Below are 14,519 nucleotides of genomic sequence, written 5' to 3'. Positions count from 1 at the left end.
CTACGGCACTTGCTTGGCGCCGTCCAGCCCGAAGACGTCGCTCCACCTCACGTCCGGCTTCCCCGAAACGATGGCCGAGTGGAGCCCGGCCCGGAGGTTGGCCCGCTCCGAGTCGCCTCCGCCTCCGCCGTCGTTCCCCTTGCTATCCTTCTTGAGCTCCGCTGTAGGAGCCGCCACGGCAGCCACGCGAGCGACGTCGTCACCGACGAGCGCCTGTCGGATCTCCTCGGCGCGGGCGAGGTAGCCGACGAGCTTGGCAGTGATGGCGTCGCGCACCCTGTTGTTCCCGGTGAAGTAGTCGAGCGCGTGCACGTACAGCGGGTCGGCGCAGATGGCTCTGGCAGTCGCGACGATGGCAAGGGATGGCAGCCACGGTCGGCGTGGATAGCAGTCGCGGTGGTCGGCGCGGACGGCAGCCCCGTGCACGCCGACGAGGTGCGGGAGTAATTGTTGGCTTAGGCAGTAGTAGTAGTAGGTGGGACCGTTGTTTGGCAAGTTATCTGGGCTAGGCAAAGGCTGGCCAAATTTGTCTAGCAAGGGAGCGTTTTTGGCCTGACGTTTTCTATCCGGGTTGGTTATCTGGGTTGGTTATCTGTTAGAGCTTGTTTTTTTTCCTTAGAGTGGTTAAAATTTAGCTTGGAGAGGCTAATAACCATGCTGCTTGATGCTCTAATATTTATGAAAATACGTATGGATAAAAATAGGTAACTCAATACCTCCCTCAATAGAAGGCATATTAATATTTTTTTTTGCAGGGGCTGAGGTGGAGGGTGGCTACGGTCAAATTTGTATTCCTTGCAATTAATCCGGCCCTCACCTTAATTCCATTCATGTTTCGAGTATAGCACAGTACTGTCTCGTTTCACATAGCATATTTCATTTCATTAAGATGAAACTTTAAGCAACTGTTACTTTATTAATGCACAATTTTTTGAATATAAAATGCATATATATTTCAAAAGTCACTTTCTTTCATTATAGTTGTTTATCATATAAATGAAATATTAATAATAAAATCCCCCGTCAACGTTTTGTCTGACCGAAATAAAATCCCGATCGAAAGGGAGTGGCGGGAGTATTAAGATTGCCGTTCATCTTTTTTTTACAACCAAATTGTCGATGGTTATTTGTGTAACAAAATATCCATATAATCTCATAAGTATGTGCGTAAGTTGACATTCGAAAGCCCCCTTAAGGATATTAATTATATGTCCTCTGTTGGGGTTTGTATGCATGGATGTGTATGGTACAAGACACGATATGGATGAAATAAAAAAAATAAGATCAAATTAACCCTCCTAGCTAGTTACTATCAGAAGTATGTCTGGCTATGTTTAAGACCAATCTTCATGCCTGGGATGACATCTGGTCGGCGAGCGTTATGGTATGTTTGGATAAATGTGGCTTAAATGAACTTGGCCCCTAGATGCACATGGGTTCTGCTTATATAACCAGAACCTACCGCATTCTCTCAAAACTCGTGAATTTTAATCTGGCTGTCTGGCATGTGTTAACCATGTCCGAGACTCCTACTATTTGATGTCTTGGCATGTTAGACACTCATGTTCTGTAGGACTCTTCCTATAGACTTATTATCTCTTTTATATACTCCTTCAAATTCATAGCATAACTTACATTGCGTTTGTTTTAAGTCAAACATATTTAAGTTTGGCCAAATTAATTTACAGAGAAATGTATTAATATATAAGGCACAAAATTAATTTTATTAAATGCACATTGAATATATTTTTAGATTATATTTATTTTATGTTAAAAAGATGCTATTTTATATAAACTTAGTTAAATTTAAAAATTAATATTTGACCTGGGTTAACTTTAAAATGATTTTAATATAAAACAAAGGGAGTGTGATATATGTTGGAATTTCATATAATAGTTTGGTAACTATACCATTTATTAATACTTACACCAACGCAATTACACTAACACACTCAAGAAACAGAAAACTAGGCCATTATTTTCTCATATGCTCTGTTCTCATTGATAGGATCAAATTATTTTAAATAGTTTTGCTCACATTTATATCTCCCCGTCCTGGTGTGCTGGCGAGGGCAAATTGCGTTCTTTTGACAGCTATTCGGCTTTCAATAGACCTTTGATGGTGAAAATGTAATGGTGAGTAATAGGTAACCAGAAAATTTTAATAAAATTAATGCTCGTGTTGGATTAATATCTAGAGTGTGGGCTTGTTCACAAGTACATATCACAATGGGGCCCAAATAGCACATGGAAAACGAGAAAAGTCATTGATGTATTATTAATTGACTATTAGCTATTACAAATTTAAAATAATTAATCTAATTTTTTGAACAACTTTTATATCAATTTTTTTTTCAAAAAACACCGTTTGTGCACCCAAAAAAGGGAAAAATTAGCATAGATATCCTCACTGGCGAACGTGCCAATCATATTGACGTACGTGGTGGAGGTCATCGCATCAAGCGTTACCATTGCGGAACTAATATGCGTTCTTTTCTGTTTTGACTTACTGGTCCGATCCGATGCAAGTTGGAGAAGGCAAACGACTTTACATTATTAATACAAGCATGTAGCTCTATGGTATGTGCGACGGTCACCCGTTTACTGCAAGTCAGCTTTCTTTATCAAGCCATCAGAATATCGCTTACCCACAATTTTTCGACGGACAATTGTGCCGCAGACATTTACATGCCAACTCAGAACTTCGTCCGGAAATATTCTTAATCGAAGTGTGTTTAGATTCCAAAAATTTTTGTGACAAATGTCACGTCAGACCGTTTGACCAAATGTTAAAAGGGGTTTCGGATAAAAATAAAAAAAACAAATTACAGATTTCACCAAGAAACTACGAGACAAATCTTTTGAGCCTAATTAATCCGTCATTAGCACATATTGGTTACCGTAGCACTTATAGCTAATCGTGGTCTAATTAGACTCAAAAGATTCGTCTCACGATTTCTTCCATAACTGTGTAATTAGTTTTTTTATTGTATCTATGTTTAATGCTCTATTTATATGTTCAAAGATTCGATGTGATGTTTTTAAGAAAACTTACAGGGCCTTCGTTGAGATCACGCCGGGGCAGGGGTCCTGATAAGTCGTTTGCCCAGGGTGAGGCGATGATATCTCTCATATATAGATATTGCTTCAAATAACTAGCAGTCTGAAAACAAGGAGAAATCAAAATTACAATTTACAAGGTCTATTGCCTAATTATTGGTACTTTGCGGTAGCTCGGCTGATAATATCGAGATTACATTAAGAAAACTCGCTTACGCCAACACATTGGACCCAACTATCACTCCAACGTGTTATATGATAGGCAATTGAAGAAGAAGACAGTTTGTTGTCTTGTATAACCATGGTCAAATATGCATACATCACTACTTGTTGAATATATAATATCATTTTTTTAGTGGAGACTAACCAGCCGGAAAAAATAGTGGAGACTAGGACCTTTCTAATGGAGAGTGTCATTGTCGTATATATAAGCATATGTAGAATTAATTTACTCTATCTGTAAATCTTGACATTGCATATGTGAAGTAATAGAACCATCTATATGTAAATGAAATCATATGAATAGATTGAATGTACATAGCATGATTAAAATGTACCGATGGTTCACAGCATGCGTCCTCTCTAAGCAGTTAAAGGGGAGACAAGCAGAGGGGAGCGACAGAGAGAGCGAGGGGAATGGGATTATAGATTTACAGGAAGACGGAAGCAGCGAGGCTGTGCCGGCAATCGATGTTGTATACCATCGCGGCTGCTCACGGTGTCAACGGTGAAATTTTAGACGGACTCTGGTGCATTTTACTAGTAGTAGCAGAATTTAATCCATATCATTGATCTATTTTTATCTGACGACTGTAGTTAAATTATACTACCAACAATATTAGGTGCAGTAGAAATTTGAGGGGGTAATATCGCCCTTTTTATTGTGATCGATCTTTATTGCCAAAAAAACAAAATTACAAAATACTACTAATCAATTAATTAACAAAGAACCAAAATACCCTTTTAAATCAATAGATGATATTAGTTCTAATACTACTAGTAAAATGCACCGGAGAGGAACCCGTGAAATTTTGATATTTGCTAGTGTTTTGACCAGTGAAAGGGTGCGGTCAAATCGGAAGCCCATATGTTCCTAGAAAGATTCCATCAAAAGTTTAGAACCCGATACATGTATGGAAATGTGCTGATAGAGAAGATTGATGGTTTTCAAATTGGATAAAGATATGGTTCCGTTAGATCTATCAATTTATTTTTTTTTCTTATTGATAAGTTCCGAATGGTTGCCCGGATTGGACTCATATTGGCCCAACGGCATAAATATGTCTCCACGAGGTCGTCAAAAATTAGAATCATCTCAATACAAATTTGGCGCATTGCCACCATAGTAAGTAGTTTTCGTCGAAGTGAGTTATTGGTTGGGCTACATTGCTTATGTTCGATCTCCAACATGTGGGTAAGTTCTCAACAAATAGCAGTTGTATCAGTGAGATCAAAGACCTTCTTAGTTCAGTCTAATATTTTGATTAATGTTGTACAACTATTGGTTATCAGATCAATTTAAATCAAGTTATGTTTCTATCATTGATCACTTTGGTTGATTGATGATTAATCTTATAGGTTAGATTAAGACTTTTTTGGTTTAGTCTAATATATTGATCGAAACCTAAGTTTTTTTTCCTGACAATCTTTCTAATTTGATCTTATTTATATTTATTTCTTAAATTGTACTAATCAATCACTTTGAATACGTTAATTCATTTCAATAATTATTGTTTGTTATTCTTTTACTGTCTCGGCTAGATCCGATCTAAAAGGTTTTTTTCATCAAATTGTGTGTTCATCAAACTATTTTATATTACTATCTGTTTCATCGGAGCCTCAAGCGGTGAGTTATCTTGTTACCGCATACGATTTTATCATCGACTTCTGATAGTTAAGTATAGTTTTGCTAAAGCTTTCCTTCAATCTTGTTAAAAATTGATAAGGACATCACTACTTTGGATACACATAATACTCCTCACGATACTATACCAGATCCAATTACTAGAGCTCGCACCGACAAATTGAATTTACATCTCAGCTCATTACTAACTATTTCTTTTCATAGTTTTATGAATAGATTACTACTTAACGATGTTATCATGCCTACGATCAATATAGAGGATCATAAAGTACGTGGAGATATATGTGGAATTTGAGAAGATCATCAAAGACGTTAGTAAAGTAAGAGGCCAAGTCCAACTTGAGTTTGAGTCTGCCATGGCCTCTAGGACCGGTCTGCAATAAAACAAATGTCGAGGGAGACTCTGTTTTTGATAATCTGCATATGCATAGAATGATACTTTCATAATTTATCCAATGGGTTTGGTTTTACATTAAAATCACATTGGAGTAAACAGAAATCATCGAAACAAGTTAGTGTTCGGAATCTGCCAGGGTTTTACGACACCGTCTTTTGGGCCATTAGGTTGTATAACGTCTTAGAGCCATTAGGGGGCTGTGTCTAGTGAGCACCACATCCCAAACACTCAATATTGTCAACACCCCCTCTCCCTCATTAGTTTTTTGAGTTTTATTTAGAGTAATTCTGCAAATGAAGTGTCGCTGATAGATCAGTTTTGAAATCCCAAGTCTGAATTCTTGATTTATCATTCATCTGCAATTGAGTTGCTATCTTTCTTGTTATTGCTTGTGTTCTTCGATTCGCATCAAGTGATTAGCCTTATCGGTGTGAATAGTTGGGTTTCGGCTCGATTGTAACCAAAGTAGACGTGGTGCTACTACTATAGGGTTCGAATCATGTTGATTGGAAGATGAATTGCTTGTATCATGTTTCCGCCAAATCAATAATGATAGTCACCTGACGGAACATCGGGAACCCCATTGCCATAAGAGAGGTGGTGTGTCGGTTTGAGCCCAAAGCCTCATCTCCACCTGGGGACAACATCCAATTTAGGTCAAAACCACTATGGTCATATGACGACGCTAGCTATAATATAGATATTAGCCTATCCCATTGCAACAGACGCCATTTTCCAGCATTTCTGTTTTAAAATAGTGAGTCAAGTGGTCTAGGTTTGGGTCGACCTGTCCGAGCCCACGCCCATCCTCATGCCTGTCTAATCAATAAGCCTCGTCGTTGACTAGCCAAAATCGCTAAAATTTATTTCTAACATTACTATAGGAGATCACCAAAATTTGATTTCTAAAATTGCTATATTGGTTATTGTCCTAAAATAATTATCCTTCTAAACATTTCTCAACTCCAATAGTGCTCCTATATTTAGATTCCTCCATGTAGGCAGGAATCCTACAAATTTTCTCAAGTCCAATGTCGCCTAGACGACGATAACACCCTCAGTGCGCAGGCGGAGGCAGTCGAAGGATGAAGGTGAGTGACCGATTGAGAGAAGGAGGTTGGGCATGGGCGGTGGTGGCCGGGTGACAAAGGGAAAGAAAGCTGGGCGGAGGCGACCAAAGAACACACAGGTGAAGGCTATGTGTAGGCGGAGGCGGACGAACGTCGTCGGGGATGGAGGAAGAGTGTGAGAAAAAAAATGTGTGCCGAGAAAGAACAAAGGTGCACGAAAGATGATTTTTTTTATCAGTTGGAGCAATTGGAAGTATGAAAAAACACCTCTAAATCTTGCTTATTTTTGGGTCAATATTGTCAGCAACAAAAAATTGGGAGTATGTATTGAGAACCGTTGGAGATCACTTTTTAGGCTAACTTTCCAAAAATAAGTTTTGGGAGCCCAAATTAGACACTATTGGAGATGTTCTGAATAGGTTAAAGTCTGCATGTTTGCATGTTTAAGAAGCTAAGATTGAAAGGTTGAGAGGTGCTAGATTAGGGCTTAGAAAAAGGCCAGGGAGTTGTATTTGTATTTCTTCACTAGACGCATTTTCCCACCTGGGTAAATGGAATCCTTTGCAGTATTGCATCTGTGGCCACATGTCAGCCTAAGGGCCCGTTTGGCACAGCTCCATCTCCCAACTCCAACTTAACTGGAGCTGGAGTTGTGCCAAACGGTACAAACTCTAATTTTTTTGGAGTGGAGTTGGCGGAGTTGCTCCTGAAAAATGAACTATAGGGGTGGAGTTGGGTTTTTGCTGCTCCACAGCTCCACTCCATACCAAAAGACCTACTATCCTTTATTATTTTATTGTAATTGCTTGAATCTACCACTCATGCTACTATATATTATTACTAAATATTTATATTGTGTATTAACTATCATATAGTATTTTATAATCATATATAGTTGTGTTGTTGAAGTTCAAAAGAAAAATAATCAGCATTTAATTACATGAAAATAAACATAATTAAATTATAGTTTAATCATAACTACACATAATCCATAAGGCTATTATTGTCAATCTATTTCGTATTCTCTCTTTTAGAAGTTCTGGAGCAGACCAAGCCAAACAGTTTTAATCTTCTCCCCGGCTCCTACATGAGCAGCTCTCACTAGAGTTAAAGTTTAGAGCTAAGATCTGAAGTTTAGAGTCCTACCAAACGGGCCCTAAGTACTGCATATGCAGTACTAGAGAAGATCCTTACTCCTCACCTGGGAGGTACCAAGAGGTAGAATACTAGAAAATCGTTGGTGACAGTAAAAATCAATCTTTATCAAATCTAATGACGTCGTGCTAGGCCAAAGATGGCAATAGACTGACTGAAGAACGTGAAGAAGAAAGTTATGATTGCAAGCACGAGGGCGATGATGGACCATGGAGTATTGCAGTGGGCACGTTTAAACATCGCCCTGTGCTTGTGCCATCTAGAATCGTGGTAGCATTTCACATCGTCGAACAGTTGAGCGAACAGGTTGTCGCTGTAGTGCATGGTGCAGGGATCACCCAGACGGCTGAAGAAGTTGATGGCCGCTTCGTCATCGTTGGAAAGCAGGTTGTCAATGATGTCGCTTCTCTGTAGTACGGAGACGTCTTGCCCAGATCTGACCAACGACGACATGAGCGCCGTGTAGTTCGTCAACGGCGCCGGAGTACCAAAGCGGTGTCCCCTGCTCTGCTCGAGGGCGATTAGATTGATCAGCTGCGGCAGGTTCGCCAGATGGATTTCGATGCGCGGCAACTCCATGATGCCCCTGTTCTTGTCAAACGTTATGTCGAACATATCCCGGGGCGACATCTTCTTCTTGAACGTGACGCCGGCCTCCCGCAGCAGCGACACACAGGGTATCAGCAGCCGTGGCGGCGACAGAGATGTCAAACCATTGGTTCCGGCAGGTAACTCCATTTCCAGGTCGACGGGCTTGGGCACGAAATTCTCGTGCAAAAGGTGGAGTAAATGGTCGAAGTGTCCGGCCATCACCTCTGGACGTGGTAGTTGTCTGGGCACGACGGTGCCATTAAGCTTGAGTTGCATGAGCAGGATCTTGATTAGCTTATCCTGAGATACGGCGCCACGGAAGAAGGTATCAAAGAGATGCTCGAGCACGAAGAACGGGATCTGGTTCTCCAGGAGGAGGATGTCGGAGTGCAGCAGCGTGAGGCCCCAGCCGACGTCGCAGAGCGGGTCCGGCTCGCCCCTGTTCCACTTGAAGAGGAACTCGAGGATGAAGCAGCCGTCGAGGAGCAGCATCTCCGCGAAGCCGTCGCCGTCGAAGATGGCCGTCCTCTCGCTGTAGCAGCAGCGAGCGCGCTGCTCGACGCCTCGAACCGCCCGCACGAAGTCGGAGAGCGGGACGGCCCCCGCTCGCTCGAGGAAATGGCGGAGGAGGCGCCACTTGTGCTGCTCCATGGCGCGGAGCTCGTCCCGGCCGCGGTAATAAGGGCCGATGGACACCAGCCGCGGCTCATACAGCCTCCTGTTCTCCTCGCGGATGTGGGCAGGGACCCGGAAGATGGTGAAAGAGCTGCCGTCGTCGTTAGCAGGCAAGAGCCTTCGCTCCACCGCGGCTTCCAAGGAGTCCTTCTGGGGAATGGGTTCAGTTGTCTGCTCCATTTCATGTTGATCAACTTGTGACCGACCGGTTGGATTAAAAATGTGCCATTTATTGATTGATCTGACCGAAAAAACATCACTGGACACCATACGTCAGGGAAAGTATTCGATGTACACAGCTTCGCGTGCGCATAACACACACACTAACAAATGTTCCATCTGTGTTAAAAATAAATGTTGTTATTGACGTCAATTCCTGTAAGTTTGGTCATTCATCTTATTTAAAAATACATAATTTTATTTATTTAGATTTATTTCTAAATATATTTATTTATAACTTACATTTTAATATATTTTTGAAATTTTAATAAAACGAATGGTCACACGTATACCAGAAAAACAATAAAATACAGATAGAGTATAGAAAAAATTGTACATATATTTTAAATAGTATTACATTTGTGTATAAAGTCTCATTATTAAATTCAATATACAAAATGAGTAACAAATGGATAAAATTACTTATGCCCTAAACGCTATCAATTATTTCTCTTTTTTTTTTGCTACGGCTAAATATAATGAATTCAAAAATAAGACTTTGTACACAGGTGCCATGTTGTTGGTAGTATGAACACATTTTTTTGTAGAATTCATGGTAAAATTTGTTAGTTGGCGTGTACTAGTATGGTTTATGCATATGGAAATATTACGTACAGAAGATATGATCCGATTTATATGTCATACATTAAAGTATCGGGGTGGACAAACGTATGACTTCCCTAACCTTTGTGGCTTCGTGCCGTTTGCCACCTCTTCTCATTTGTTTCGAGCCAGAAAGGTCATTATATGACCACAACAGAAACAAACAAAGAAGCGCAATAGGTCATCAGCAGTATAAATGGTATTTATAAATGCCTCCGGGAGAGAAAAAAATGTAAAACGTAATCTCACGGCCCAAATGATTTAATAGTAAAAGCAGAGAGGGACCATTTTGTTGCACGCAATGACGCAAGTGATATGGACTTCTCTTTTGCTTTTCTTTATGTCCACACTTAAAACCAGACTTCTAGCAACTCCAGTTCTGATCTCTTACCGAAGCTTAATTCCGATCAGAAAAACAAAAGAACCCACCCGCTCATTCATTCATTCATTTATCAGAATAAGAACTTCAATATGACGAGAAGAAATAGATCCTTACAAATCCAAGATGCAGCAGGCAAGGCTATAATATTCTCTTAGGCCATGTTTGTTTCTCACGTTCCTAACTTCTACTCCCTCCATCTCACGTAATATAAAACACAACTACCACTAACACAAAACCAAGAAAAAATAATAATCACCTCCTCGTTTAGATTACCTGATGTGGTCAAGGGTTCTTGATTTTCCGAAAGGTTCTGATAATTACTCGATTTGGTGGAGTCGCGACACAACTCAATCCGGCTTCTAAATGAACATGCTCTTGAGCCTCGCAATTATAGTACCACGTCTCCTCTGGTTATCAACCATATCGAAATCCAGTTGACCTCGCCGAGAAAGCTAATCCCTACTTGTGAATCGAAGAACACAATCAAGAACAAGATAGATCGCAACCAATTTGTACATGAACAAGATAGGTTCATGTATGCATGTATGTAATATGGTTGGACGTTTTAATGGTCGGCAATTTTAAATAAATCAAATTTTAAGAATGATATGTGTTAGTTAATATATGTTTGTATGGCGCCTTGTATTATGGGATAGAAAAAAATAGTTATGTCTTATATTATGGGATGGAGAGGGTACTATTTTTCCATGTCCGATTTTTTTCAAACAGCTAAAATTAATCTACAAATAACACTACTACAGAACATATTTTTCATTGTGATGCCCATTTCACATCCCCGTCAGGCCATATAATGGTATGTTAGAGATATACTTCTTTGGGGTCTGGTCAGGTGTGACGCCTGCAAATTACATTAATTTCTTAACAATACTTGTATTAAAACTCAGTCTAGGACCATCCCAAATAGATAATTATTAAGCACGACTATCAAAACTATAGTGCCCTGAGCACGACTATCAAAACTATACACTCACAACACACCATTAGTCATGTTTTATTAAAAAACCTATAACTTGAACTACTTTTCTTGCATAACAGATCTCAAATTATTAGTGAGAATGAATCTAATGCCCAACCCAAACTATGTGAGTAGAGATCTAAGCATACCTAAGCATATCAAATTAAAAGGTTAGTACGACCTAGGATACAAGGTAAAAAGTGTAATACAACGTAAGGCTTAATAGCTAAGCACTGTAAAACATATAATTGCAAAAAGTGCACTTTTTATAATTTATAAATACGAACACAATTTAAAAATAGGATCAATATGCTCAATAAAATTCAATCTAACTGACTTGTGACTCTGTAATAAAATCTTGGGCTACCATTTCGTAGTAGACCAGACCCTCGGCTTCACCAAAATCAAAAGTAATCAATTAAAAACACTCAAAATAGTACTAAAACAATAAAAGAAATTATTTTTAATGGATTCTTGACAGAATTTTTGATCCACTGCAATTTGATGGTCCTAAATGGACTTCAGATTAATTAATTATAAATTTTAGCAGTTTTGTAGCTTTCATAGCTACCTGAAAAACAAGTTAACGACTTTTTAACGATAATTCAACCGAAAAAAGAAAAATAAAGGAAACAAGACTTTACTCTGACAATAAGCAGATTGGTTTAAAACTCTGACCGGAAACATGTGTTCATGGCTGTAGCAGCACGAATCTGGATGACAAAAGCAGAACGGCTCGCGAAGGCTAAAAAATGACTATCGGCCAAAGATATTAACGACCACGTATGAATATCATATTCGCACGATGACCCATTAATGCTTCGCACCAACAAATCGAAACATGAATGAAACATGGACTCCCACGGAAAAAATCATAAACATCCCAGAATCACAGATTTCCATGGCGAATATCGTTCTAGCGCATGGGTTGTGAAACGAATGCCAGAACAACGTAACATCCCGAGTTTTCTCTAAGCCAAGAAAGCAAATTTCAAACAAAAATCATGTTGTTTAGTCCAATGTTAATTAAGTGAAATAAATTATTTAATTAGTTCAACCCAAAGGTCGCAAATGCCTTTGTAATGTTCGTTGTGTCAAAATCAATTAACTGGACATACAGATAAAAATTGAAATCTCAGTAAAATCAGCATAAGGTTACAACGAATAAAATTTGTTCAAAGTTTAATTTAAAATAGACCCTCTTTTTTCTTTTCTTTTTAGTTTTAGGGTCTTCCTTTTCGTGGGCCAGAACGGGCTTTGTAGGCCTCAGGCCTGGCCTTGGCTGGCTGGCCGGCCCCCTCTCTGTTCGGCCGCCCTTGCTCCTCCTCCTCCTGCATGGCCAATCCCACCTCTCTTAAGTCCATACAATTCCTTCTCTCGTACAACTCTTATCTCTTTCTTTATCTTTATCCTTTTTATAGAGATAGGTTTCCTAAGTTTGTTAGGATTTCCATATCTTTTCCCCCTATAAATAGAGCAGCCCCTCCCTTTTCTTTTTTCCCTCCTTCTCCTCCTTTGCCACGTTTCCCGCTTCCCTAGCCACCGCCACCTAGCGTCACTGGTCATCGGCAACCCATTGCCAGCTGATGTCGCCGCTTGGCTCCAGCCCTAGCTAGCCAAGCTGTTGCCTCACTGCTGCTGAGCCACTTCCGTGAAACTGTGGGTCACTGTTTTCACCGCGCAAGCCTAGTATTCGTGTGTGTCGCATCTAGGTTTTTAGCATGTGTCGTTAAAGTGTCATCGATCTACCATGCAGATTCATTGTTTTGTACATGTAAGTTAACTGTTTGTTAAGCTGTTTTTATTGTGTCGTTAATCTTGTCCTGTTCTCTACCATGCATTTCACGACTCATTTTTTAGTGAAGTTTCGATGTGCAAATATGTGATTCATGCACATGATGTCCTATTGTGTGAAGTCGGGTTTTGTTTAGGGTCTAGGTCTCCTGTTACGGGTTTGTCATGTGAATTCTGAATTCAAACGGGAGTCGTTAACGAGTCTGATGTTTGGGTAAGGTTCTGTTTTCCTATTCATTTCCCTGTTGAGTTCAGGTTGTCATCAAAAAGTCGTCTAACTCATTTTTAGGTTTAGTGAGAAAACAACAGAGCTTCTAAAATTCATAGCTAATTAATCTGAAGTTCGTTTAAGCCAATTAAAATTGCAGTGGATCAACAATTTTGTCAAAAAATTGTTAAAATTAGTTTTTTCTTGTTCCGGTACTTTGTCTGGTCTACTACAAGGTGGTAGCCCAAACCATTCTGGAGACACAAGGCAAGTCACATTGTTAATCCTTGAGCATATTGATCCTAGTTTTTAAAATTATTTTTTCATTGTTAAATTAAACATGCACGTTCTTTGAATTATATGCTTAGGAAATTACAAATGCTTCGCTATTAAGCACTTATGTTATATTTATCCTTTTTACCTTGTAACTTGGGTTTTTACCGCAGTTAATTTTGTGTTGGCACACTAAATCCATTCTTATTAATAAGTTGGGAGTTTGTCTTGCAATTAAAGTAGTTGTGTTTTAGGGTTTTTAAGTAAACAACTAAAATATGAGTAATGGTGTGATGTGAGTGCATAGTTTTGATGGAAGTGGTTATGTCAATTAAGGACCAGTTCACAGAAAACTCATAGGAGACTTATCCATACTTACTGCAAGCCAGTGTGGGCAACTGATGGGCTTGACATATAGTATTCTCCTCTCCTAGGCACCTAGGTGAGGATAGGCGAGAAGTAATTAGGTTGGTCTAGGGATGGATTGATTGGTTGCCTAATCTATAGTGGCATGAGGGTGTGGGAGGTGCCACCTCAATGTGGTGTCACATCCTCTTCACGGGATGTCGTGTTGATGTGTCGGTGTACTGGTAAGTATGTGGAGCTGTGTTTTGTGGGTAAAGTTGTACACCTCTGATGAAAGTATTTTTTTAAATAGTCATGCCTATAGTTATGGATGATCAAACGACATTCGCTGTGATTAGTTTCATTATTTTTATAATTAAATGAATTTGCTAAAATTTGCGAAGATAGATGGGTTAAGCTGGTATGGTTTAGCACGATATTAGTGGTACTGTTATTGTGTGGTTTAGCCCTCACTAGTGGCTGGTTTAATACGGTGATTTTATTATTTATTATTTTTGCATTTTTGCTAAAGTAAATGCTTTGTAAATACTATTTTGTGCAAAAGTTAACCCCTGGATCGTATGTCCTTATACACCGCTATGAATCTATTCTATTGCATTTGTTCGGTGTGATTTGTTGAGCATGGTGATTGCTGTTTTCCCCTTTCCCTAGAACTCGTAGTTGCGTCCGACGAGAAGACATTTGAAGATTAGGCGAGTTGCTATGCTCAAATATTGCCTGTGGGTTGTGCCATCACTGTTACTTCTCCGTAGCTGTATTAAAGTTTTTTTCTTTTTCCAATGCGTTGTTAAGACTCTGTTATTTTATTTATTTAATTAAGATGATGGATTTGTATTAATTTGTCATAGTGTGTCCTCGGGTTAGTCATGAACCGAGATTCAGCTCA

General features: G+C 39.4%; 1 protein-coding gene across 1 annotated transcript; it reads right to left on the bottom strand.

The window, feature by feature from the left end:
- Positions 1 to 8,992, bottom strand: LOC102723070 (UPF0481 protein At3g47200-like). Its single transcript, XM_015839127.2, has 2 exons — positions 7,702 to 8,992; positions 1 to 500 (listed from the first exon to the last, which is right to left on the bottom strand). Exons 1-2 carry the CDS (start codon positions 8,990 to 8,992, stop codon positions 1 to 3), a joined length of 1,791 nt encoding a protein of 596 aa, XP_015694613.2.
- Positions 8,993 to 14,519: the final 5,527 nt, after the last annotated feature.

This window comes from Oryza brachyantha, chromosome 7, assembly GCF_000231095.2.
Source record: "Oryza brachyantha chromosome 7, ObraRS2, whole genome shotgun sequence".
Classification (NCBI taxonomy): domain Eukaryota; kingdom Viridiplantae; phylum Streptophyta; class Magnoliopsida; order Poales; family Poaceae; genus Oryza; species Oryza brachyantha.
The sequence above is the reverse complement of the archived record's forward strand: the minus strand, read 5'-3'. Positions and strand labels throughout refer to the sequence as shown.